The following is a 27,274-nucleotide window of genomic DNA, read 5'->3' on the forward strand; positions in this document are numbered from 1 at the left end:
AGTTACAAAAGAAATAATTGTCAGAGGTTATAAATTTGTACCCTAACAAAGCTAAAAACCCAGGATAGTCAAGAGCCTACCAAACATACCCCAGTAAACCACTTCTTGCCTACTGACACTAAAATTCTGAAACTCTTGTTTTCAGAAATACTCAATGAGAGTTTAGTCATATAAAAATACCTTGACATTTCTATCTACTGGTATGGATTTGCCACTATGGCCACTGAAAATGGAAGTCAAATGATAAACTCAAAGAGTATAATGGCACACACCTGTAATCCTAGCTACTTGGGAGTCCAGGTCAGAAGACTCAAAGTTCAAGGCCTGCTTGGGATACAGGGCAAGCTCAAGGCCAGAATGGCTACTCTCTTAGCAAAATTTGTTAAAAAATAAAAGAGCTGGAGAAGTAGCTCAGCAGTAGAGCATCTTCAGCATAATGTCCCTTAATACTTAAAGGGGGTTGAGGGTGGCAACAAAGCAAAAGTCATACTAGAGTCAGCTTACTGTTCTCTTCAGATAGTAATTCCAATATATCTCTAAACTTCAATGATTTGGGAACTTCACAGAAAACATCTCTGGGCCGCCCCCACCCCCAAATCAGTTTCTGTTACTTGCTGGACTAACAAGGATTGGTCTATCTATGACTTAGTTTGAAGAAAAGAACACCACTATCTATGTTGCTTGATTCACCTCTCACCCTGAACATTCAAAAGAAGAGAGTCTACCTCCAATGATCTACTCTCCAGCCTGCTCTTACTTCTAATGTCCACACACAGTATGAGGATGTTCCTTCCCTGTGAAAGAGGCGGCAGCCAGAGCAGCTGGCACCCACTTCAACCTGTCTTTTAAATTTCTGTCTCAACTTGAAGCAATGTAACCAGTAAAGAAGCTTTAAACCGGCTGCAAATTTCCCAAAAGTCTAAACAGAGTTACCATGTAACAACAATACCATTCCAAGCAACATAGCCTAGGGAGCTGAAAGCCTAAGTCCACTCAACAACTGAACAGAAGTTGAGAGCAGACTTGTCCACAAAGGTCAAAAGGGAAAACAATTCAAATAGCTATTAACCACATAGACACAATGGAGTATTATTCAGCCATAAAAGGAATGAAGTACTACTACATAGATGAAACTTGAAAACATTAAAGGAGGTCCAGGAGTCACAAAGCCTTTATCCCAGCAGCATCTCTGTGAGTTTGGGGGCCAGCTAAGGCTACATAGTAACGCCTTGTCTCAAAAACTAAAAGAGAAAAAGAAAGTTAGTCACAAAAGACCATATCATATACACTTCCATTTGCATAATATGTGCATAAACAGGCCAATCTATGGAGAAAGACGGCAGATTAACGATCTCCTCTACAGCCTAGACTAGGGGGAGACAGGACTTGTGTGTGTGTAAGGGGAGGGAGGAAAAGAGAACGTTCTGACTGTGTTGATAGCTGCAAAAGACAGGACACACTAAAACTCACTAACACAGCAGCAATAGGCAAAACATGTGGTACATGAATTGCATCTCAAAGTTGTCTTTAAAAGGGAAGGTTTGGGCTGGAGCAATGGCTCAGCAGTTACATTGGCTGTTCTTGCAGAAGACCTGGGTTCAAATCTCAGCACCCACAAGGTGGCTCCCAACATCATAATTCCAGTTCTTGGGTATCTTCTGGCCTCCAAGGGCACCATTTGATTCTCTTTCCCAAAGCATCAGGATTCTACTTCTTACTCCTTTTGACTTCTTCCAAAATAAACTTGGCATTTGGAATGTGGCCTAAGATCCCCAGGTGACTCCCACTTCTGACCTGAACTTAAGTAATCAATCAATTATGAGAAATCACAAGAATATTGTAGCAGGGTCACTACAGGTGACAAAACAATATAAGTTTCTGTTCAGTTGTAAAACTTATACCAAGAAAATAATACTGGAGAAGCACACCCTGTCCAAACGATGCACCAGAATTTTATTTAAATGTCCTAACATCAAACAAAAAACAAAAAGTAGTTTCTGAAAGTGTGTGCACTCAACTGGCAATCATTAGTTTAAATGAATATACCGTAACATAAAGTAAACACTTTAATGAGGCTAGGTCCTAATCAATTTTTTTCTCTTAATGCAAAAACAGTTTTATAAAAGCAAGGGGGTTTTTTTGTTGGTGTTGTGTTGTCTTGCTGGCCTAGAGCTCAGATCTGCCTGCCTCTGCCTCCTGCGTGCTGGATTAAAGACCCAACCACATCTTTTTGCCCAGCCAAAAGCAATCTTTTTTTTTTTTTTTTTTGGGTTCTTTTTTTCGGAGCTGGGGACCGAACCCAGGGCCTTGTGCTTCCTAGGTAAGCGCTCTACCACTGAGCTAAATCCCCAGCCCCAAAAAGCAATCTTTAATCGGCAGACAATGCTACATCTTTTTAGGTACAAGTTTTAAGTGTATATGCACTGTGAAATGGCCGAACAAACTGAATTCACACACCTATCTCCCAAGGCTGTCATAGTTATCATATTTGTCCTTAGAGCACAGCACAGGGGTTCTCTTCACATTCTTCAATACAATGACCACTAACTGTAGTACCTTGCTATGATAATCGTCTTCTGAAATTTATATTAACTATAATTACGTATCTTTTAATGTTCACTGTCATTTAGGACACACACAATATATATAACCAAGTCATTCTGTTCTGCTAGGCAACTTTTCAGAATAGCACCACTTGAATTTGAGTTAAATTAGAATGCAACATCATTGAAAACTAAGGTAGACCACCCGGCAGAGGAGGTACAAGCCGTAATTCCCAGTACTGGGGGAGGCAGAGTTTGAGGCAGCCTGTTCTACAGAGCAAGTTCCAGGAAAGCTAGAACTACACAAAGAAACCCTGTCTCAAAAAACTTTTTTTAAAGGACTGAAATGACTCACTAGAAAATCCAAGTCTTTGAAAATTATTTGAACAGGTTTAGATTTGGGGAGGGAGGGACTGGAGGTAAACAGTCTTCAACTGGATTAAGGAATAAGGGTGTAACAAAACTACTGATAAATTGTCCGTTCAACACAGGAAGAACAGAAAGGCTAGCAAACGCTGAAAAGTCACTTGTTTATACTGAGCTCCTTGAGTGAGAACTGCCTTATTTTTGATTCCTGGTGCCTGGCAGTGCAATCAATAAACACTTGATCTATTAGAAAAAAGAACAATGCATCTTGACAAGAATTACTAACCACGAAAGTGGGGGGGGGGGTAGTGGGTGGTGGCAACTGATGCTAGAACCAAATATTTAACGATGATATAGCTGAGGTTACTTTTCCCTTTTTCTCTACAACTCTCACTCTATTAGTTACATTAAGTATCTGTAACCATACAGAAGTACATTTGATTTAAGGGCTTCTAGATCGATTTAAAATGCATGCATCTGCTGTAAGGTATTTATGAAAAATTAAAAATATTAGTAAAATCCGATTCAAACAATTTAAATTTTAAATTATATGAAAACAGCGGTGGGCTTAAATTCCCCCTTCTCCGAAGAGTGACAAGATATAAAAATCTAAGATAACTATATTTCCCTAATAGAGTCAGCCATGCACTACAAGCATACTTTTTTTTTTTTTAAACAAATTTCTCACAGACCCAGCAAGATGTTCCTATCAATTAAAGACCACGAAGTCCCGAGTAGTGAGCTCAGCAAGCACCAGGGGGCCTCCCAGGAATAACTTGATACTCAAGGAAAAGGTAAATAAGAAAGAGTTCCTGGTAAAAGTTCTGCCTTTCTCAGCCTTAAGACTGCTGGCAAGCTTTAACATCTGGAGCAAATATAGAGGTTTTCTTTTTTTTTCTTTTTAAACAAAGAATAGATACTTCATACTTTAACTGAAGAAGTCACCCCTCTCCTCGCTCTTTGGTAAAATTCCAAACACAAACACAAAATGCTTCGCTGTAGTAAACACACGCATTCATTAGGAGGCTGACAAAGAGGACTCTTAATCATTCAAAAAGACAATTCATTTTTTACACACTCCCCAAACAATTAGTGACGACGCAAATTTTAGAGTAAAAGGCTTCTTTTGACCAAGGCCCGCCTTTAACTTTGAATAGTATCCCACAACGGACTAATACATGTAACCGCTGGCCTCTCCATCTCTTTTCTCCCTATGTTCCCACCAACACAAAACTGATCTATAAAAGCCTAAGAACCCGGAACTTTAAATGCTGCGAACACTTGTAAAATACCTTTTAAGCCCAAGAGGTTCTTTACAACAGACATTTACTAAGTTTGTGAAGAAATTAAACACGGCTCAAACATGTTTAAAAAAAAAAAAAGTAAGCCCCCCCAAACCAGCACATGTATCCGGGCGATTCATATTTCCAACGGACGTCTTTAACCTGATCCAAGATTTTTTACTATTTTTTGTACGCCAGAGAATAAATGGTAAGCTAGTCATCGTATCCTCTCCTTAATTCTTTCTAGAGCATCCAGTAAAATGCAAACGATCCGAGAGCCTTACTCGGAAGGACTTTTTTTGTAAAATTCACTACCGGAACGACAATCGGGGGCTGCCAAGGGCAACGCACAAAGAGAATTGAGAAATACACATTCCACGGACACACAAAGCCCAGAGGCAGGCATCCTCGCCCCTTCTCTGGAACAGTCAGCAGAGGCAAGCACAGCGGCCAAGCAGAGCACGGCCGCCTCTCCGGAAGGCTGTACCGGTCGATGGGCCTCGGGCCTCAGCCCGGCCTCCCCGCCCGCCCGCCAGCCCGCGCTCTGGGCCTCCTGGGGCACCCGACCCGCCCGCCCTCCTCCGGGAGCTCGGCTCGAGCGGGAAGGGCCCCGCGGCCGGGCTGAGAGGAGACCCGGCGCCGCACTCACCCTCCAGCAGGCGGGTGATGAGGCTGTCCACGTTCAGCTCCCCGTCCGCCATCTTGTAGGCACCAGACTCTCCTCCCCGCAGCGGGAACAAGGGCTTCTCCGCGGCGGCAGCGGCGGCGGCGGTGGTAGCTCGGCGTTCTCACCTACGAGTCACGCGGCGTTTCGACCCCGGCTCCAACTCCCCCCGGGCGCCGGCCCTCCCCCCACCCCCTCCCCGCCGAGCAGCGAGAGCGCGCGCACACGCCGGCGGCACCCACTAGAAATAAATAAATAAACAAGCGGGCCCCCACGAACCGGGCCGCGTCAGACCCCAGCCGCCACCGCCTCCTCCACCTCCTCCTCCTCCTCGGCACCGCCCAGCTCCGCAAGCTCGCGGGCGACGCGGACAGCCCCGCCCTCAGCGTCACTCCCTCCCCTCCGCCCTTGCCCAGCCTTGCCGAGCGGCGCGCGTGCGCGCCACGTCCCCCTCCAGCCTCTCCTGCTCCTCGTCCTCCCCTCCGCGGACGCTAACGCGCAGGTGCGACTCCCTCCCTCTCCAGGGCCACTGCGCCGAATAGTCGCCAGTACGCAGGCGCAGGGCGGAGCCAGCCTTGTTGTACAAAGTGAACGCAGAGCCCGCGTAGGCACGAATGACCTTCCTCTTTCCTGCTCCCTGGGGCCTGGTGGTTCCGCAGAATTAATGATTGCGTTCTTCCCGCCTAGCTTTTCTTTTCTTGGCTTCATTCACTGGTTTTCCAAACAATTGCTCGTATTTCCGCTAGCCCGGAAACGTGGGCTGCAGTTGCCCATGTTGGAAACCTAGGTGTGTTAGAGATAGACTTCTCTGCTGAAAAGATTGACATTGCAGATCAGAGGAACTTCATCGCGTCACCAGTGTGGCTGATTTCGCCAGGCGAGCCTTAGATGAAACAAGACTAAAAGTTGGCCTCAGTCAACAGCAATAAGATTTTACACGCTTCCGGTTTCTCTTTCTGTAGCCCGTTCATCATATCATACATCTCCGAACACTCAGGATACCACTATCTATAGTTCTTTTCTGCTCATTGATTTATTATATTGCTTAATCATCTTATCCTGTGATTTTAAACATTTCTCTCCTGCACTCGGTTCCTAGAGGATAAAAATCACATTTGCTGGGCATGAGACGCCTGTAATCCCTATAATTGGCAGGTGGAAGCAGAAGATCCAGAAGTCCAAGGTCATCTTCAGCTACATAATTGGTGTGTGTGTGTGTGTGTGTGTGTGTGTGTGTGTGTGTGTGTGTGTGTGTGTGTAAAAAGTTCCCATCTCAAGAAACCAACTCAATCTTTGAGTCTGCAGCACCCACCAAGTATTTATCTACTTTATACAAGTCAGGGAGAAATAGAAACTCAGGGACTTGGAAATGTTCGTGGCTCACCTTTCCTTCCAACACCTAATATTGCCATCAAAGGGCAGTAGGAAGAGTAACCACGAAAAAAGATCTAGGCAAAGATTCGAAGAGGTCAGGTCAAAGCCTTTACCTATTCTCAAATCTGTGCTTTTCCAAATCTCAGACTTGACGATGCTGAGTCCCTTGCTCACATACCGCTAATAGCTAACACTTACTGGGATCATGTGTCCTGGCATTATTTTAGATGTAATACACAATATTATCTCATTTAACCCTTACAGCAAGCCCTAGGTGTCAGGGAGCATTATTACATCTGCTAAGTGGATGAGATTATTTGAGACACAATGGATGAATAAGTCTCACTCCAAACAAACATCAGAGCTGGGATTCCAACCCAGGAATCTAGTGCTAGAATGTATACTAAATTGCAATATACTTTCTCAATCATGCATATGCTTTATCTCAAGCTTGGAGACTAGGAACTAAGGTTTGTGTGTGTGTGTGTGTGTGTGTGTGTGTGTACACGTGCGCGTGCGCGCATGCACACGAGTGAATATGTGCTTTGTTTTGGAAAGACATTGTCTAATCAAGTGCATACACATCCAGATGAATGCTAGAATTTCCTTATTCCCTCCCCTTAATTATTTCTCTATCTTAAAATTTAGCCTGTTAGCAGTTTGCTTTGGGGATTTTTAGTGGTAAAGGGATGGCTCCTTTTCTCTATATTTTATTCATTTATGCCTAACTTTATTCTAGAAAGTATTTAAGTTAACTTAAATAAATGCTTACAGTTGGGGTAATTTAAAAACAAATACAGGGGCTGGAGAGATGGTTCAGAGGTTAGGAGCACTTCTTGTTTTCGCAGAGGACATGGGTTCGATTCCCAGCACCCACGATGGTTATTCACAACCATCTGTAATTTTGATTCTGAAAAAAATAAAATAAAATAAAAAAGGAAAGAACATGATTGCTCCAAGATTGATGGAGGAGAAGGTTTATTATAGATAAAAAGGAGAGCATAGTTAGAGGGAGAGGCATCTGGGAAAGTTTAGAGTGAACATGACCCTGAGGAGGAGAGAAAGAGAGAGGAGAGCCATATCAGCAGCCAAGAGGGCAAGATGCTAAAAAAAAAAAAAAAAGCAGATAACCAAAATGGCTGGATTATATAGGGAAGGGCAGCCCAGGGGGTGGGTATGCCAGCCATACCCTGTGACAGGTAGGAATGGCTGAGAGAACCTGGTGGCTGACATCCACTTTAACATGTTAATTAAGTACCTCTGTCATTTGTCCTGGGTTTGAGACCTAACAAGTTCCAGGGCATCTGATGCCCCCCCCCAACCCTCTCTGTGGGCCCTAAACATAGATAGTGCACAAACATACATGCAGACAAAGCACCCATATACATAAAAAATGTTTTTTAGAAGTACAGAGGAGAATAGAAAAAAGGAAACTAAGCATGGGAAAGATTAGATTAAACCAGGAGCTTTATTTGCAAAATGCGTGCTATAGGATCCTGTTGATTTGATAAAGATGGGCCACAAAATTAACTCTCTGCTTTCTAGAAACTAAGAAACTGAAACATCAGTTATAGATGGAGGTAAATATTGTGATGTCACTTCTCCAAATCTCTACTATGAGTTTATGAATTCAGAATACTTGGGAGTGCTTACATAGATGTCTTATGTTTTTATGAGACCCATAAATCCCTTGGGAAAGAACTTTAAGTCTTAGCCACAACTAGGGTTCAATTATATGCAGACATGCTGAAAAGGGCAGGGGGTATTCCCCTCCAAAGGGATTGAAAAGAGAGAAAGTGAACATTGAAAAGAGAGTTGCTGTAAATGGAGCGTGATTTGGTCTAACAGAATTATGGGCTGGAGGAAACAATAGAGAAGTTCGGGATTTCCACTCCTGTCAGATTTTCCAGTGTCTTGGAAGACTGAGAGAGAAATGGATCATAGTAAAAAAAAAAAAAAAAAAAAAAAAAAAAAAAAAAAAAAAAAAAAGTTGGGAGTTTTTTGGTTTTTTTTTTTTTTTCAGGGAAGAGCATCATTTTGGTATTTTTGGCTTTGCGACAGGGTCTCACTATGCAGCCCCCTTGCTGGCTTGGAACTCACTCTGTAGGCCAGGCTGGCATCAAACTCAGCAATCTGCCTGCCTATTTTTCTCTAGTGCTAGGATTAAACGTGTGTGTCATTACACAGGGCTGAGAGGATTTTTATTACTAGTAGTCCAACGAACTTTTCTGTGGTGTCCCTTCAAGAGAAATGTAAAAATTTACCAGGGCCGCAGTGATGGACACCTTTAATCCTTGTACTTGGAAGACAGAGGCGGGCAGATCTCTGAGTTTGAGGCCAGCCTGGTCTACAGATCAAGTTCCAGGACAGCCAGGGCTACACAGAGAAAGCTTATCAAAAACAAAACAAACAAACAAAAAACCGACAAAACAACCAAACAAACAAACCCAAGAATCAAAAAGGACGTCAACTCTCAGCTACTGCTTCAGTGCCACATCTGCCTGCTGCCATGTTCTCCCTCACAATGGTCACGTTCTCTAACCCTCTGAAACTGTAAATCCCAAACTAAACACTTTCAAAGTTGCCTTGGCCAAGGTGTCTATCGCAGCTATAGAAAAGTAATTAAAACTGGGTGTGGTGGCTCCCTTCTTTAGTCTTTGTCTCAAAAAACAAACAAACCAAAAGAACTCGGTCATGAGACACGTTCTCAATCATTTTAAGACACTCCCCATCTTTTATATTTATACATACATATGTACTTTTATTGTACACATGCTACCCTGCCCTAGTCCAAAATAATTAAAGCAAATATAACCAAATGCCTCTCCCCTGACCTTGGGCAAAGACTTTTCCTTTATCCTGGCCCCCAAAAGGGACACACAGACATTCTCCTCACCCACCCGGCACCACCAGCCCCACTGCCATCAGGAGTGGGGGAGTTGATTTTCAGTGGAACATTTTATCTTTATCCTTCAAGATAAACTGACTAGAAAACAAATCCCTAGTGATTGAAGGAGTTAACTAGCCACAGTTAGCTGGGAGAGAGGTTCAGTAGAGGGCCATTACAGTTAGATTAGTGGCTGAACTGTTGAGTCTATGGCCATCGCCTTTCTCTTACAAGGAGTTTAAAGAGACCGTAAGTATCTAGGCCAGCCTTAGTTTGTTACAAAGAAAAAAGCTATCATCTACATATGTAAAAATGTTTCTCTTTCAGTATTCGAGGAGACACAGCACACCAGGAGTTCACACCAGTAGCCTCTTGTTGGGGAGGGAAAGTATACAAAGTGAAACTTTGTTTCAAATGAAATACTTGAAACGTTTTGTCATTAATACAAGTTTGTCTCCTGTAACCAAAACCCATTCACCTTCTCAGTTGAAGGTTTAACTAACATTCTCTCTACCTCTCCCCTCTCCCTCTCTCCCTCTCTCCCTCCCTCTCTCCCTCTCTCCCTCTCTCCCTCTCTCCCTCTTCCTTCCTTCCTTTCTTGTTCCCCACTCCCTCCCTGCCACTCTCTCCTTTTAGCTCTGGGGATTGAACATAGAGCCACACACTTACTAAGAAATTGCTCTGCCTTTGAACTATATCAAGATGAGCTTTCTAAAATGTTATGAAATCAATAGATCTCCCCAAACTAAAAACATTTATATTTATATTTAATATAAAACCATATATTTATCTGTGACTGAGAAATATTCACTGGGGTTAGACTCATCACCAATAGATCTTTTTAGGTAGAAAATAGTGATTGAATATAGTATTTACGAGTTATTATTTGCAACTTAAAGTGCATTCAGTTCATTTCATATGTTCTTTTTAAAAAGTTGTATGATTGCTGTGTGTGAGAGTCTGTGTGCATGTACACAGGTAAAGAACAACTTAGTGGGGTTGGTCATCTCTTTCTACCTTTACATGAGGTCCAGGGATTGGAACAGCAAACACCTTTACTAAGTGAACCATTTCACCCCCAACACATGTGATTAATTGAAATAACCTGTGGTCTTTGTTATTTACAGAAAGCTTACAATGATCAGACTTTAAAATTAAATGTGTAACGGACCAATTGAACATTAAGAAACTGTGTTTAGGGGCTGGGGATTTAGCTCAGTGGTAGAGCGCTTACCTAGGAAGCGCAAGGCCCTGGGTTCGGTCCCCAGCTCCGAAAAAAAGAACCAAAAAAAAAAAAGAAACTGTGTTTAATTTTACACTGAAGGAGATATTTTGGGAAAGTCAGTGATCACATGAGGAAAAGAAAACTAAGCTCAAATCCAACTAAATTGAGTTGGTTTGGAGGAAAGGAATTGGCTTAAAGGTGTGAGACCAAAGAAGATGAAGGACTAAACTTGTGTTTCTGACTCGTGGTGTTATTATCTACGAAAGGTTTCTATTACTAAAGTCTTCAAAGCACCTTTGACTTCTGAGAATTATTTGATTCTAAGGCTCACAAATGAGGCCCATATATACAATATAACAGTGTACAAAGTGTCCCCAACTTAGGAACTGGCTCAACTCCAAAAGGTCAATTGTTTGGAACACAGAATATATTTTTCCACAGAGACCATGATGAATTTCCAGATTGGTCTGCAAAAACCATTTTGATATTTAATGCAGTTATAAGGAAAAGTTGATGGCTGTGCAGACTTCAACCAGTCTCTGAAACATCAGTGAAGAACATTCCCCTGGATTCTAACTGGCCACGGCAGAAAACACCTCTCAGGGGTTTCTACTGCCCTGCATAATAAGTATGAAGACTATTCTCTTCCAACTTCATATGGTCCTAGTCCAAAGCTTAGCGTTGTAGACTGAAAAGGCAGGGATGCTTTGATACCTCGGAGCCTACCCTAGGGTGGTGAACTCAGCAGAGCCATGGTGTCCAGGGATTTGGTTGCTAGGAAGAGGTTGGCTTCTGAATGGAAGGATAGGGATGGAAGGACAAAAGGGAAACGGCAAGTGAGCAGACTATGCTAAGAAGTTAAAAAAGAAAAAAGACGCAATTATTTTTAATTAAAAGTTGAGGTCTATAAAGGTTAAATCTCGCTGACATAATCTTGAAGCTGGAACCTGCTGCAATCTGGACCTTGCTGTTTCTACTCTTCTTTGTCTCTCAAGGATTTTAACACCACTCAAGGAACTCCTCTTTTCTGCGTCTCTTCTTCCTGCTCTGGGACCTTAGAACCTGGCATCCCCTGCCTGCCCACATTCTTTGTTTTTCAGGACAACCAGAACAACTTTCCTTTTGTCTCCATGGTTCGCTTTAATACCAGCAGCCCAGAGGATGCCATCCCACTTGCTCACCAGAGGCTGCTCTGATCTTTGCTCTTCCACGGAAAGCTTGCATAATCCACCTAGAGAGTGTGATGAGCAACCCAAACTCTAGCACTCTCACAGGGATGCTCTGGGTCCCAGTGCCCAAACCACACCCATTGTTCTTTTATTAGACGCCATAGGCTGGAGATGCCGAGTGCTGCTGGTTTTGTTGTTGTTGTTGTTGGGGTTTTCTGTTTTTGTTTGTTTGATTTGTGTTTTGTGGTATTTTGTTTTGTTTTAGGCGAGGCTTCTCGTAGTTAAGGCTGCCCATAAGCTTGTTATACAGCCGAGGATCATCACGTCACTTCTAGCCTCTAACCAGTCTACCTTTGGAATACTAGGATTACAGGCGTGCTCCACCACACCCAGTTTTATGGAGTCCTGGAAACTGAACCCAGGCTTGGTAAGAGCTCAACCCGCTGAGATACATCCCAGGGTCACAGGCTGAGAATGCTTACAATAAGTAGTTTTCCTTTCCTAGATTGGAACTGAAGGCTGAGGGGCGTTGATTGTCTCAAACTGCCTAGGGCTAGTTAGGTAGCAGCTCTGGAAGCTATAGTGAGAGGAAGAGGAATGTATAGGGACGACCTGGGGCTGTGGGGGCAGCCAAGTGGGTGTCAGCTGAGACTCACAGCAGAAAGGAATGCAGGCAATTCAGACAGTGAAGGTAGCCCTCTAGGAAGTGAACCACAAGAAGGATTCCAAGCCCCCTACTTGAAGAAGGACAGGAAGTCTCCTGTCTTGGCATATAGTTCCCTGGTCAGATCAATACTCACACAAGAGACCTTCATCTAGCTGGACAGTGGTGGCACAAATCTTTAATCCCAGCACTTCGGATGAAGAGGCAGACAGATCTCTGAGTTCGAGTTCAACCTGGTCTACAGAGTTAGTTCCAGGACAACCAGTACTACACAAAGAAACCCTCCCTTCAAAAACCAAAACTCAAAACAAACAAACAAACAAACAAACAAACAAACAGAAAAACCAAAACAAACCCAAGAAGCCCTTCATCTGTCCTTCTTTTGTGCAAATCCAGCAGGACTGCTTTGAGAGGTGTGAGTCAGTTCCTGAGCCTTTTTTAGAATTCCAACTAAAAAGAGGTCAGGGAGGTCAGGAAGGTCACAAAGTCTTCAGAGCACCAATGCTGAGAGAGAGGATTTGACCTGGCATGTGAAACACTGGGCCATTTAGATCAGCGACTTGCAGTTAGAAGTGGCTACTGTGTTTGCTCTGGTGGTCTACATTTATAACCCCAGCACATGGGAGGCAAAGCCAGTCCTATGGGGTGGGTTCAAAGCCAGACTCGACTGCAAAGTGAGATTGTTTCAAAACCAAGAATTACTTAGGGAACTTTCTCCACGATAATCAATGTTGTATTTTGAGACATTGCCCCTGGAAGTCCCCTCACAGCACTATCTATTCCCTCCCCAACTTCTCACGGATGTAGATTTCAAAAACCAAGCAAGAGGAAGCACAACAAAACTTATTAAAAAGACTCATTCTGGTAAGGAGCCGGAAAGGGCTCTTCACTGCCCCCGGTGAAGTTTGCACAGTAGTGGGGAGGCTGGACACCCCGGAGCAGATGGTGTTGTATAGGACTAGATAACAATCCTGAAGGACCCGGGATATGAAGGCAGGGGAACTGGATGCTCTTTGACCCAGGAAATGATCTGGGTGTGTTCATTTCATATGTAGTTATTGGGTATCCACTATGCTGGGAAGACAGCAAAGTCAGGTGGTTTTCCTCACCAAGCATCTATGGCTGGCAGGAGAAGGATAGTGTCAATTCATCTTCTTGAGCATGAACACTGTTCCAACTGTGTTTCCTCCTCGTTCCTCCGACTCACACTTCACCGGAATAGCACAATTGCACCATTTACCAGCTCCCATCCAGCCACTGCACTTCACCCTTGGGATAGCATCTAAATACCTAGCTGGGTGTACCATGCCTTGCCCAATCCAAGGTGTGTCTTTTGCCTTTTCTACATCTTGCTCTCCCTGATCTGGCCCTGCCCTCTGCTCTTTGCCCTTGCCAAACCTATAATTTCATGCTTCATAACCATGGCGGGTCTCCCCACCATCTATCCATTATTGGCGTTTTAACATTTCTATTTATTTTTGGTAGTTTAGCAGGTATCTGGTGATAGGCTGATGACATGTTAATTGTTTATTTTAATGAGCTTTATTGTGTTTACGATTTATGAACTTCTTGTTCACTTTTCTCAAGTACTTAAGGACGATGACTGGACATTGGCTATTCATACTTAAAACTATCTATTTGTTTCTGTTTCCATATTTTGGGTGGCATGCTGCTTTTCCTACTGCTGCAACTAATCAAAGCAATAAAGGAGGAAGGTTTATTTTTTGCTCACAGTTCAGGGTACAGTCCACCATAATAGAGAAGTCATAAGGGCAGGAGCTGGAAGCCACTGTTCACACTGCGATCAGTTGCAGAGGGAAGGGAATACGGATGCTCGACTTCCTTTCTCCTTTTTATTCAACCCCAGTAGCATTCCTTACTTAGGTCAGGTCTTCCCACCTTAATTAACTTTATCTAGATAACCATTCACAAGGCTATCCAGAAGCCTGTCTCCTAGGTGATTGCAGGTTCTGTCAAGCTGACAAGCGATGTGAGCCGTCACAGATGGGCAACTCCTACCATTTATGTTTAACATATGTATTTCCATAAGTCATTCTGGGCTTTCCTTATATAGGCTTTGGTTGTTTCAACTCTTCTATTTTGACCCCATGAACTTCATGAGCTGCATGAAGTGAAATAGTGAGATGTTAGAAGTTGGGGGGAATCTAAATGTCAGGACCCATCTCCTTGTTTCCCCCTTTGAACTGCTGGGGATTGGACTGAGTCCTAGCCCTGCCTATGCCATCGAGCTCCACCCCCAGCCCTTGGTTTTGATACAGTGATTCACTATGTAGCTCAGGTTAGCCTTGAACTCACAGTAGAGCATAGGCTAGCCTGCAACTGGCGGATATCCTGCCTCTGCCTCCACAGCAGGATTACAGGTGTGAGCCACCCTGTTGGGCTCCTTATTCTACGGCCTATGCCATAGAATATTAAAAATCTGAGAAACATGCCAAAAAATGCCGTTTTTAATGGCAGTTAAAAAACAAAATTTCTTCCGCTCATGGGCTGAGTAGAACATTTTCTAGCCTTTCACTTTTAGGAATCTGGAATTTTCTACATAGAATAGGTTTTGTGTAAGTCATGAAAAATGTCTAATATAATGTTTAGTCAGAAAAGAAAAAAATGTTTAAAATGGTTTAATCTTTTGCCAACCAAGAATCCAAAAAATTGTTTCTCTCCCTCTCTCCCTCTCTCCCTCTCTCCCTCTCTCCCTCTCTCTCCCTCCCTCTCTCCCTCTCTCCCTCTCTCTCTCTCTCCCTCTCCCTTTCCCTCTGGGGGTTGGGGTGTATGGGTGAGTGTGTAGGTATGTGAGGCTGGTTGGGTGGGAGGTCTTGTTTTTTTCTCCTCAGAAGTGTTTTCTTGAGGGGTTTGGTGAGACGGCTCAGTTGGAAAGTGTGAGCTGCACAAATAGGTCTTGGGTCTGAATCTCTGTCACTCACATGAAAACCTAGGCACAGTGGGTGCATCAGTAAATCCAGTGCTGAGTTAAGGGTCCACAGGTGATAGAGTCCACTCTAACTAAATGGACGGGCTCTAGACTCAATGGAAGCCCGTCTGAAAAATAAAATGGAGAGACACTGAGGAAGATGGCTAATTTCAACCTTTGGCCTGCATACCCATGCGCACACATGAGCTTGTGCACTACACGCACATATGCAAGCACCTACATGAGTGTATACTTACACCACACACGGGCACACATATGCAATCTCTTTTTAAAGTCTCTTTCAGGGCCAGGGATATAGCTCAGCCATAGAGTGTTGGCTTAGCTTGTGCAAGGCCCTGAGATCTGTCTCCAGCAGTATACACATTTGCACACATACACGCACACATACATTGCACATGTGCATGTACACAGACACATCCTTTTACACAGCAGTGCTTTTGCTCTGAGATAATTTGGAATAATTACTCTCTCCAAATTTCCTGTAAAAACAAACAGTAGAAACAAATGCCCAGTGTTTAGGGATGCAGTTAATTATGGTATTTCCATATAGTGGAATATATAACTCATTAAATGCAATGTTCTAGGAGAATCTTTAAAGACAGTTATGCATACATTAACACTAAAGTGAAAAAGGACCATGGTAGCCATAAGACTAAAGAAACAGAGCTATACATCACACTCATGTATAGGACCTGGGAAACACAGTATCAAGAAGTCCACCTAGGGATGGACATGGTGGCACACACCTTTATCAGAACTGGGGAGGCAGAGGCAGGCAGATTTCTATGAGTTCAAAGCTACTTTGATCTATATAAGGAGTTTTAACAAAGCACTTGGGATGTGAAGGCAAGAGAATCATTGGTCAATAATATTCTGACATTATCTAATCTTACGAAAAGAGTTTTGATCTCTACTTTATAGCCTGTGAAAATTACCTTGGAGTAATTTTTATGTAGAGTCCTACATAACAAAAAGTACAGCTTGTGAGTAACAAATCAGAGGATATATTCATAACTTTAGGGCCATCAAAGTTTCCTAAACAGTGAAAAAAAAATACTAACTATGAAAGAAAAGGCTGAAAACAAAAATTTAATTTAAAAAATAAGAACTTTTTAATCCTATTTAATTATTTATTTATTTTGGCTTTTGGAGACAGGGTTTCTCCAGCCCTGGTACTCACTGTGAAAACCAGGCTGGCCTCAAACTCACAGAGATCCACCTGCCTCTGCTTCCGAAGTGCTGGGATTAAAGTCTTGTGCCACCATGCCACTCCTTTCTTTATTTTTTAAATTAAAATATAATTCCATTGTCTCCCTTTCCCTTTCCTTCTTCCAAGCCCTTGAATGTACCTTATCTTGCTCCTTCCTAAATTTAAATTCATGACCTCTTTTTGTTTAGTTGTTACACATAATAATATAAATTATATTATTATACAAATAATGTAACCTGCTCAATTTTATAATTTATAATTCATCAATTGTATGTATATGATTTCAGGCCTGGCCGCTTGGCATTGGATAGTCACAAGGGACTTCTTCCCTAAAGAAAATGTGAGTGTGTGTGTGTGTGTCTGTGTGTGTGGGTGTGTGTTTATGTGTCTCTGTGTGTCTCTGTGTGTGTGTGTGAGTAAGTGTCTCTGTGTGTGTGTGTGTCTCTGTGTATGTCTGTGTGTGTCTGTGTGTCTGTGTATGTCTGTTTGTCTGTGTGTCTGTGTGTGTGGGTGTGTGTGAGTATGTGTCTCTGTGTGTGTCTGTGTGTATGACTGTGTGTCTGTGTGTGTGTCTGTGTGTATGTATGAGTGTGTGTCTCTGTGTGTGTCTGTGTGTTGTGTGTGAGTGTATGTCTGTGTGTGTATGTCTGTGTCTGTGTGTGTGTGAGTGTATGTATGTGTCTCTGTGTGTGTCTGTGTGTCTCTGTGTATGTCTGTGTGTGTCTGTGTGTGAGTCTCTGTGTGTGTGTCTGTGTGTCTGTGTGTGAGTCTCTGTGTGTGTATGTGTATCTGTGTGTGTCTGTGTGTCTGTGTGTGTCTGTGTGTCTGTGTATGTCTGTCTGTGTCTGTGTGTCTGTGTGTCTGTCTGTGTGTGTATGTGTCTCTGTGTGTATGACTGTGTGTCTGTGTGTCTGTGTGTCTGTCTGTGTGTGTATGTGTCTCTGTGTGTATGACTGTGTGTCTGTGTGTGTGTGTCTGTGTGTGTTGTGTCTGTGTGTGTGTCTGTGTCTGTGTGTCTGTGTGTATGTTTGAGTGTGTGTCTCTGTGTCTGTGCGTGTGTGTTGTGTCTGTGTGTCTGTGTGTGTCTGTGTGTATGACTGTGTGTGTGTGTCTGTGTGTGTATGTCTGTGTGTCTGTGTATTCACATATATATGCATATGTACATTCAACAACTCAACTCCTAAAAACCAATGAGAAAAAGTAAATAACCCAATTTAAAAACAGGAACAAGGATTTTACAGAGGATTCTAAATATTCATCAAGTATCTAAGAAAGTACAGAAGACACACGTCAGAGAATGTACTGAAAGCCACAACTTTGCTAGTGTTAAAAGACAGATAACATCAAGTGTTGGCGAGGATACAGACCACTAGAATTCCTCACATTGATAGTGAGAATGTGAACTCATATGGCTACTTCAGAATATTGGTACCATTCTGAAAACTAGATGTGAGCCGATCCTGTGGCTTAGCAGTCCTAGCCCTAGAAGGTATTGAAGAGAAATGAGTGCGTGCAACCACTAAAAGGCTCACTTTCGATTTTACTGTAATAACTGCCAAATTGGAAACAAGCTAAGTGCCACACAGTGAGCCCGTAACAAAACCACAGCAAGTTCGCACGGTAGATTTCCGCACAGTAAAACCAAACCCTACCTACTACATGTGACAGCACAGACGAATGTCACACTCGTGTAAAACTGGTGAGGGGCAGAGTTTCATTTGCATGGAATTTAAAAACAGGTCAAACCAAGCTGGGCACCTTGGTGCACACCTGCAATCTCAGCATTCGGAAGGCAGAGGCAGAAGGATCGAGAGTTCAAGGTTCCCCTCAGCTACACAGTGAGCTTATGGTTAGAATGACCCACGAGAGACCCCTTCTCAGAGCACCAAAACCAGACCAACAAGCCTTAAATGAAACAAATATCATGAAATTAATGAAAAGTCAGACATGGGTTTACTTCTGCGGCACATTGTGTAGGAAGGGGCAAGGGAGAGCTTGGTTTAATGCTGGAGGTCTTACTAAGTTAATGTGAGTGGTGATTAGGCAAGCATACACTTACATGCTTACACAAAAGTTCTTATGAAGAGTGTTGGCAGCATGTCCGGTTACAGGGCATTTCAGTTTTCTTCCTTTTGCTGTTTTCAATATGTGACCTTTCCTCTTGGCACAGTTTTTTAAAAAAGAAATCTACATTGAAGGCAATATCACTTGTAATGAGAGGAATAAAACAATTTGAAGAGCTGTGTTGTGTCCGTGTGTGTGTGTGTGTGTGTGTGTGTGTGTGTGTGTGTGTGTGTGTCCGTGTGTGCCTGCGCATGTGTGTATTTAACTAGATCTAAATCTCAGGTACCTATCTCCATTTATTGCCCTGATCTCTGAACCCAGCTAAAAATAGTTCAGAGTCCTGCCAGCTGGGAGCTGAGCTATGTTTAGCAGAAACTGAACTGGAGTAGAATGGGGTAGAGCAGAGCACACGCTTTCTGTCTGGTAGGGCTGATTCTCCACAGCGCTCTTTAAGCCAGGTTAGACCAGCCAAACGGAACCCCAGTTGTTCTAGTCTGGCCAGTATCACAGTATAGGAGCTCAGTTACTGGGAGGTGGGGGGTGAGGGAGGGACAGGAGTCCACTGGAAAGCAGACATACATAAAAGATCTCAGAGTAGCTAGACAAACCCCGGCTATTCCCCCAATATACCAGCCATACTTTCCTTTCCTCCTCCTGGTGAGACTAGCCAGTTTTTGTTTTTGTAAAAATAGATCAACTCTTCAGGAGGTCCCGGTTTTTTGTTTGTTTGTTTTGTTTTTATGTATGTGCAAGTATGTGTGTTTGGATACCGTGTAAAGGCCAAAGGACAGTCCTCAAACACTTTCTGCTTTAATTTTTAAAACTATGTTATCTATCTATCTATCTATCTATCTATCTATCTATCTATCTATCTATCCATCCATCCATCTATCATCTGTCTGTGTATGTATCATCTATCTGCCTACCTATGTATGTATGTAGGTATCTAAATATCTATCAGTCTATCATCTATCCCATCCATCCACCCACCCACCCACCAATCTAGTGTGTGTGTGTGTGTGTGTGTGTGTGTGTGTGTGTGTGTGTGTACCATGGCAGCACATGGTATGGAGGTCAGAGGATAACTTTCCAGAGATTTTTTTCTCCTAAATTTTAATTTAATTTTCTCCTAAAATATAATTTTAACCTCTGAGTCATCTTACCAACCCCTATTTTGTTTTCCTTCCTTCCTTTCTTGACAGGGTCTTTTACTGGTCTGTAGTTCTCCAGGTAAGCTGCTCTGTCCAGGCACGGGGCTCCAGTCATCTCCTTACCTCCGTCTCCCCATTGCCTGGACTACAACTGTGCACCCGGCCAGCTTTTAGGCATGGATCCTAGGGATTGAGTTCCAGGGGTTGAACTCAAGTCCTTGTGCTTATAAGACAAGCGCTCAATTAACTGAGCCATCTTCCCAACCCCCAACAGCTCAGTTCTAAATCTTATGCTGACATTTGGGGAAAACAGGTGCAGAAACAGTTGCCTTGTAGGGACAAAAGGTTGGCTGGGTGGTTTTGCTGCCGGCTCAACCAGGTCTAGGAATTTGCACCACTTATCTTCTTCCCTCTTTGGTTGGAGTAATTATCCAAGTCACAGCGATGCTTTGAGGCCTAATGAGAGTTCATAAACGGCTTTGAAGTGTTCCGATGAAGAGGCAGCTCTCCCTTCAAAGTCCGGCTAGGTTGGAAAACGCTGTGTGGCTCGCCCTCCAGCTCTGCTTGCACAGGACCTCCCTACCGCCTTCTGATTGCTGATCCTCAGCCAACGACAGGACTCTAATTTTAATTTTTGCTCGTTTTTTAAGGATAGTGTGAATCTAACATAGTGTGTAATTAAAGCATTTAGAGGCATGATTCTAAATAAGTTGGTATGTGGTTGAAGTCCATAAGGAACTTCCAGCTTGCAATTGGGAAGACAGCTCAGTCAGTGCAGCGCTTGCCTTCCAAGCAGGAGGGCTTGACTTCTGTCCTCAGAACACAGAAAGAACCTAAGCATGACGGCCTGTGCTGTTATTGTAATCTCACTTATGGGATGGAAGTATTCCTAGGCCTCGATGGCCGGGTAGCCTTACTTATCTGATGAGTTCCAGGCCAGTAAGAAACTCTTGTTCCCAAAAACAAGGCAGGGCAGGCATAGTGGTGCATGTCTTTATAAAGTCCCAGCACTTAGGAAACAGAAGCAGGCAGCTCTCTATGAGTTCAAGGCTATTGGAACCTGAAGAACAACACTTGAGGTTAGCCTTTGATCTCCACAGGAACACACACACACACACACACACACACACACACACACACACAAGAAACTTTCAGCTCAGAAATAGTATACCACTCATCTTCTAAGGCAGGGCAAAATATGTCAAGCTTTGAGGTCAAAGGTGAACGAACTTTAAGTCAAACTCTGTGGCGACTGCTAGAAGTGCGGTTGGAAAATGGCTTAGGGCACTTATGCCATCTTGTCCAGCCTTAAGAATCATAGCATTGAAATATTAATACAAAGCAATTTGAGAGACGATACTAAGAGTCGGACAAGAGTGTGATCTCTTGGTACTGTAACCAGTGAACTTGGGTGTGCTTGATTTTGAGAAACTCAAATTTGAGTGAACAGAATTGTGGTCGCTGAATAAGGACGTGAAAAACGGCAGCAAAGGAGGTCATAGCAACAGCAGTGAGCGAGCGAGTGCTATACTCTTAGCTCATACATCCTTTGATGCCCGAAATAATCCTAGAAGGCAGAACCTGCTGCGTTTCTGTTTTACAGGCAAACCGAGGCTCAAAGGAGTTTAGCAACTGCTTCAAGGCTATACATCTTGGCTACTAACAATGACTTTCTGAACATAAATGTTCACTATAGTCCTTCAGAGAACAGGGAGAAATGGATATTCCCAATCCAAAACCAGACGCTCTGGTTCAGAAGTAGGATAGAAAAAATGATGAATACACATTTACCTGCGGCTGTTTGTTTTTGGAGACAGTGTCCCACACCACGGCTTGCTATGTAGCCTAGGTTAGCCTAGAACTCTTGGCTGTCCTGCTTCATTAGCCTCTCCAGTGCTAGGATTACAGGTGTGGCTTAAAAGTCATCCTCCAGGCAAATGAACTGTGAATGACCTCTAGACTAGCTTTTGGGAATTGGGGTGCAGGCTTAGAGAAAAGACTGAAAAGAACACTTTGCCACTGTTTCTCTGGTACTGGCTTTCCCTGTCCAGATGAATTGACTGTCATTTGCCCAACTGGAACCATATTCCCTTGTTATGAGATTGGTCCCTCTCTCTTGGACTTGGGTGGCCGTTGCCTTCTTGAGTCAGAGCATCTATGACCGTTTGATTGAGATCCTCGTGAGATCCGACCTGTTAATATTCCCTCGTGGAGGGACTGGGTGAGGCGGGCTCTCACAAGGCTTACAGGCTCAGCAAGATTGGTAGTCTTCATGCGTTCCTCACAAGGGTCCCTCCCCCCTGAGGTTGTGTAGGTAGAGGCTGACTGCAGGTTGAACCCTTCAGTAGCATAGCTTCCTTTGTGGAGGGCTCGCCAGTGCTGTGACTGACTGTAAGCTGACCGTAACTGTAAGCGTTTTTACCTTTAAGTAACCTGTGTGCCTATCGAGCAACCCCGATAAACTCTAGAGTTCTGGACTTGGATGGAATCTTGTCTTGGGTCTATTTGAGCTTCTTTCCATCACCCCAGAAAATGATTGTCAACGTTCCCCATGATGAACAAAGGATGCATCAGCCTTCTATTGCTTGATGGAAATGCTCTGTAACACCAACGCTGTTCAGCTTGGTGGTGGTGATGACGATGACGACGATGACGACGACCATATCCCTACCAAAATTTCCCCTCTCCTCTCCTCCCTGTCCCTCCCTGCTACCTCCCCTCTGCTCCCCTCCCCTCCCCCATCCACTCCTTTGTTTCTCTTCAGAAAAGGGCAGGCCTCCCACGGATATCAACCAAACATGGCACATCAAATTGCAGTAAGAGAAGGCACCTCCCCTTGTATTTAGGCTGGAGGAGGCACTCAGTATAAGGAAAAGGGTCCCAAAGCCGCCATAAGAGTTAGAAACAGCCTGCTCCCACTGTTAGGAGTCCCACACAGAAACCAAGCTATACCGCTGTAACATATATGTAGAGGGCCTAGGTCAATCCAATGCAGGTTCCCTGGATGGTGGTTCAGTCTCCCATAAGCCAGGTTGATTCTGTGATTTTTCTTGTGGTGTTCTTTTTTTTTTTCGGAGCTGGGGACCGAACCCAGGGCCTTGCGCTTGCTAGGCAAGCGCTCTACCACTGAGCTAAATCCCCAACCCCTCTTGTGGTGTTCTTGACCCCTCTGGCTCCTACGATCTTTCTACCCACTCTTCCGTGGATTCCTCAAGCTCCACCTGATGTTTGGCCGTGGGTCTCTGCATCTGTTTCCATCGGCTGCTGAATGACCCCTCTGTGATGACACTTCAGCTAGGCACCAATCTTTGAGTATAGCAGAATATCTAAAATTTCAACTTCTTTTCAATTTCAACGGGAAATCCATTCCTCTTTTTCTCCTTTGCCCCCATCCCCACTTTTTTGGAGACAGGTTCTGGCTATGTATCCCAGGCTGGCTTTTGACTGGCTATCCTCCTTCAGTAGCCTCTGAGGTATTAGGAATACAGGGAGACGCCTCCTTTCTGGCCTTAATTTGGTTTCCTAACTCCATTGATCTAGCTGAGTACAGTAGTACCTGCTTGTAATTCCAGTTCTGGAGGCTGATGCAAGAGGATTGTTGAGTTTGAGGCCAGTCCACTTAGTGATTCTGTCTGGAAATACAAAATAAAATTAAGGATTGAGGTGTAGCTCTGTGGTAGAGTGCTTATCTGCCCTGTACTAAGTCCTGGATTCAGTCCCCAGGCCCTCCCACAGCCATAAATCCTACCACTGAGAGCCTGTGCTGAGCAACAGATATCAATAATGAATAAATGATATTGTACTTATTAGTCAGCTCATCATAATCTAATTAATGCTAATCATCTTTTCAGAGCCAGCTCTTTCTTAAATGAGCTGAGAGCGATGGAATTAGAAACCCTTGACCTCAGACCAACATACTACAGAAAAAGAATGTATTATGGGCGCATGTGTGTGAGAGTGTGCCTGTGCGCTATGTGTGCATGTGTGCGTGGAAGCCCCAGGTTAACTTTGAGTGTTGTTCCTCAGGAGCCAGGGTTGAGACAGGGTTTCTCACCGAGACCCGGGGCTCACTGATTTGGTCAGGATGGCTGGTCAGCGAGCCCCAGTAATCATCTTTGACTCTTCAGGCTGGGCTTACAAGTTTGTACCACCATGCTTTGCTTTTTCACATTGAGCTCGCGTTCTCATATTTGCTCAGCAAAGATTTTACACCTAGAGTTCTCTGCTTAGCTCCCCATTTTCTTTCCTCTACTTTTTCATTATCTCTCTCTCTCTTCTCTCTCTCTCTCTCTCTCTCTCTCTCTCTCTCTCACACACACACACACACACACACACACACACACACACACACACACACAGTCTTATAACCTTGGCCTTGAATTACCTTGAACTCCTGGCAGTGCTCCTGCCTCAGGTTTCTAAGTGCTGAGGCACATGCCTGGATCCAACACACATTTTAAAGCAAGCTCTATATTTCCATTAATTTGCACATGCACCAAATGGGAAGAAACGTAGAAATTCAGAATTCTGATGCTTCCATCCTTTCGGGGGCAGAGAGGGAGTTTACTCAGCTTACGAGAACTGTTCAGCCGGAGTCACTCCCCTGGGTCCTGACTTTTTCCCTTCTGCTTTTCAACACCTATGACCTCTGAGACACTGAGGCCCATGTCGACCCAGTTTAAACATCCCTACCCTTTTGCTTTTCCCAGCCACTTGTCATGGTTGGCTTGAGTCATACATAGCCTTGTAAATTTGGAAAAGATACACAGTGAACTTGGCCAGGGCCAATGTCATGAAGGCTGAAATAGCCCATATGGTCCACTCCTCCTTCCTTATCACACATTTTAAAAACAGGGCAAATAAAACAAGGCAGCATAAAGTAATCGCAGTGACCATGGTCTCTAAATGAGGAAATTATGGGTGGTGTTTGCCACGCACACATTTTATAGCCTCTTAATGGAAGATTGTTCCTCTTGGTCTCCTTCTCCTCCTGTCTTTCCCCAGATGGCCCCTACTGCTGAGCTCTGTCCTGACCTTTGCTGCCCCTGACCTCCTTCCCATCCTCATTCTCCTGTAATAGCACCTCCCTGCTCCCTGTATTGGGTGGGGGGAGGGATTAGCTCCTCTCTTGTCATTTAAGTTTCATCTAAAATGCTACCCTTCAGAGAGGCTGTCACTGATGACCTCATCTAATTACTCTCTAGCATATCCTTTAGAGTCCAAGCCTGGTTTAGGAGGCTCAGGGATCAAGCCCAGGCCTCATGTATGCTACATAAGGTCTTTACCAATTGAACAACATCTCCAGCCCATCCATTTTGTACAAAAGTCTGTCTTTCCAAACTAGAAAATAAATCAGTGTGCACGCGCGCGCGCGCACAGACACACACACACACACACACACACACACACACACACACACACACGTATATATCTTATCTATCTATATATTTTTGTTTTTGTTTTTTGAGACAGGGTCTCTCTGTGTCCCCCTGGCTGTCCTGAAACTCACTCTGTACCCCAGGCTGGCCTCTAACTCAGAGATCCATCTCCCTCTTCCCTCCATCTTCTTCTTCTGCCATGCCCAGCAGAACCAAGAACTTTTATAATATTATATTTTCCCTGTTCAGACTCCCCTAATGTATGGGGAGGAGAGAGAAAAGTAGAGAGTAAAAGGAAACAAAAGGGAGAGAGATTCGTCTGGCCTGAGACATTAGGGGCATCCAACTATTTCTTTGCTTAAGGGCAGAATTTTTTTTTCTACCTCCTTTGGATTTCTATCAGAGATTTTAAAGGTGTGCTGAGTACAAAGCTGACGAGTTAGACAAAGGCTCTCACCCAGTGTTTGTGAGCACTCACCCAGACCCATACTTTATTGCCATGTGAAATCAGGCAAAGACAATCTAAGTGCTTGAATTCAAGTAGCTGAGTTTAAAAAGCAGAGTTAAAAACACTTACACTGAAGTTGTTTTTGTTGGCAGCAGATGGGGTAGCAAAAAATATTTTCCAAAAAGGCCTGGAAATAGGAAGTAAAGTTACCTTCTGAGAGTTAGATCGGAGGAGGTGGGGGTGGGGGTGGGGAGAGAGAGAGAGAGAGAGAGAGAGAGAGAGAGAGAGAGAGAGAGAGCTAAGAAAGTAAACAGATGAATCACAAGGAAATCACTGTAACTTCAGCCCCAGTACCCTGAGGGTTATTCAGGTTTCGAGCACAAGAATGTTCTTATTAACTGCGAGAAGAAGCCTGGAAGATTGTAGGGGGTAGATGGGGCAGGGAGTTGTCAGCCTGAAGCCTGGGAGGCCTCACCCTAAGAAGCAGAGAGTTGGTACAGGCATTGCCTAGAACTGCTCGCCTAGAACTGCTCGGGAAGGCACGAAGCCCAAGGGCTTGAGCAACCAGATCTCTGAGTTAAGGCCATTCTTTGATAAATCACAAACCTGCCTCTTCAATCAGCCTTCATGCTTTACACACCGCCTGGGGACTCAGCATGGGGACTCAGCATGGGGACATACATACCTGAGGTCTCAGTCTGTCTAGAGGAAGCATGGGCCCTCATACAGTTACTTGAAATCTGTTTGTATTTACTGTTTGGAATGGGCTTGAGTTCTTGTGGTATAATAGTCTCTTTGAACTTGGGTTTGAATTCGTCTACCTCTGGATGTAATGTTCCAGTGACTTGTACCTTGCATGGGGTCCATGTCACTTGTCAAAGGGTAGACTAGAATTTACACGACTTATATAACCAGTTGACTCCGCCGAGGACTGGTCTAAGCTCAGTCCCTTCTTGAGCATACGTAAGCATCACAGTATCTACAAGACTTTGGGTATGAGAAAGTGAAAGGTCGGTAGTGATTATAGCTGAGCTCACCTCCGAGAGCTCATGCTGACCCGAGTATGCAGGACTTGAGACAGCTTTGGCTGTAAAGGGCCAGATAATAAACATAGTAGGTATTTTAGGCTACACGTAGCCACTGTTGGATTTTTGTTGTGCCTTTTCCTCATTCATTCATCCATCTATCCATCCACCCTTTCATTGTGGTGCTGGGAATCCAACACAGGACCACACCCCTTGGTTATTATTATCACTTGTTTATTGTGCCATAAAAACATAGGGGGTTGGGGATTTAGCTCAGTGGTAGAGCGCTTGCCTAGCAAGCGCAAGGCCCTGGGTTCGGTCCCCAGCTCCGGAAAAAAAGAACCAAAGTAAATAAATAAATAAATAAATAAATAAATAAATAAATAAATAAAAACATTCTTTGCTCTTAGTACAATAGTAGGCTCCCGATGGGGGGTTTCAATTGATAGCTGTGTAGTTTGACAAGCTCTGCTATAATCCTGAGCTGGCTGCTCATGAGTGGGGAGGCATGCTCTCTCTCTCTCTCTCTCTCTCTCTCTCTCTCTCTCTCTCAGTGTGTGTGTGTGTGTGTGTGTGTGTGTGTGTGTGTACATTGGTGTTTGGCCTACATGTATGTCTCTGTGAAAGTGTCAGGTCTCCCAGAACTGAGGTTACAGACAGCTGTGCCCAGGTCCCCTGAAAGAACAGCCAGTGCTCTCAACCACCAAGCCATCTCTCCAGAGAGTCTCCCAGACAATGAATTTATAAGCTGCCTATTCCTGTCCAGGCTCACGCTGAGTACCTTTGCCTGTCTGTGAGGACAGATGGTCTCACAGTGAGGAGGAACAAACTGGGTAGGAAACTCTGAAGAAGCTGGGGGTATGAGTGTTGTGT

General features: G+C 43.9%; 1 protein-coding gene across 2 annotated transcripts in view; it reads right to left on the reverse strand.

Annotated features, from left to right (window-relative positions):
• The window catches only part of Ppp1cb (protein phosphatase 1 catalytic subunit beta), a 31,737-nt gene extending 26,580 nt beyond the window's left edge, over positions 1-5,157 (reverse strand). The window contains exon 1 of one of the 2 annotated variants that reach the window (NM_013065.2): positions 4,842-5,157. In NM_013065.2, the coding sequence (NP_037197.1) occupies positions 4,842-4,893 (52 nt within the window). In that variant the 5' untranslated portion in view covers positions 4,894-5,157. The remainder of the gene's footprint in view (positions 1-4,841) is intronic. The other variant, XM_039111812.2, reaches the window with a different exon arrangement.
• Positions 5,158-27,274: the final 22,117 nt, after the last annotated feature.

Source organism: Rattus norvegicus, chromosome 6 (assembly GCF_036323735.1).
Source record: "Rattus norvegicus strain BN/NHsdMcwi chromosome 6, GRCr8, whole genome shotgun sequence".
Taxonomy (NCBI): Eukaryota; Metazoa; Chordata; class Mammalia; order Rodentia; family Muridae; genus Rattus; species Rattus norvegicus.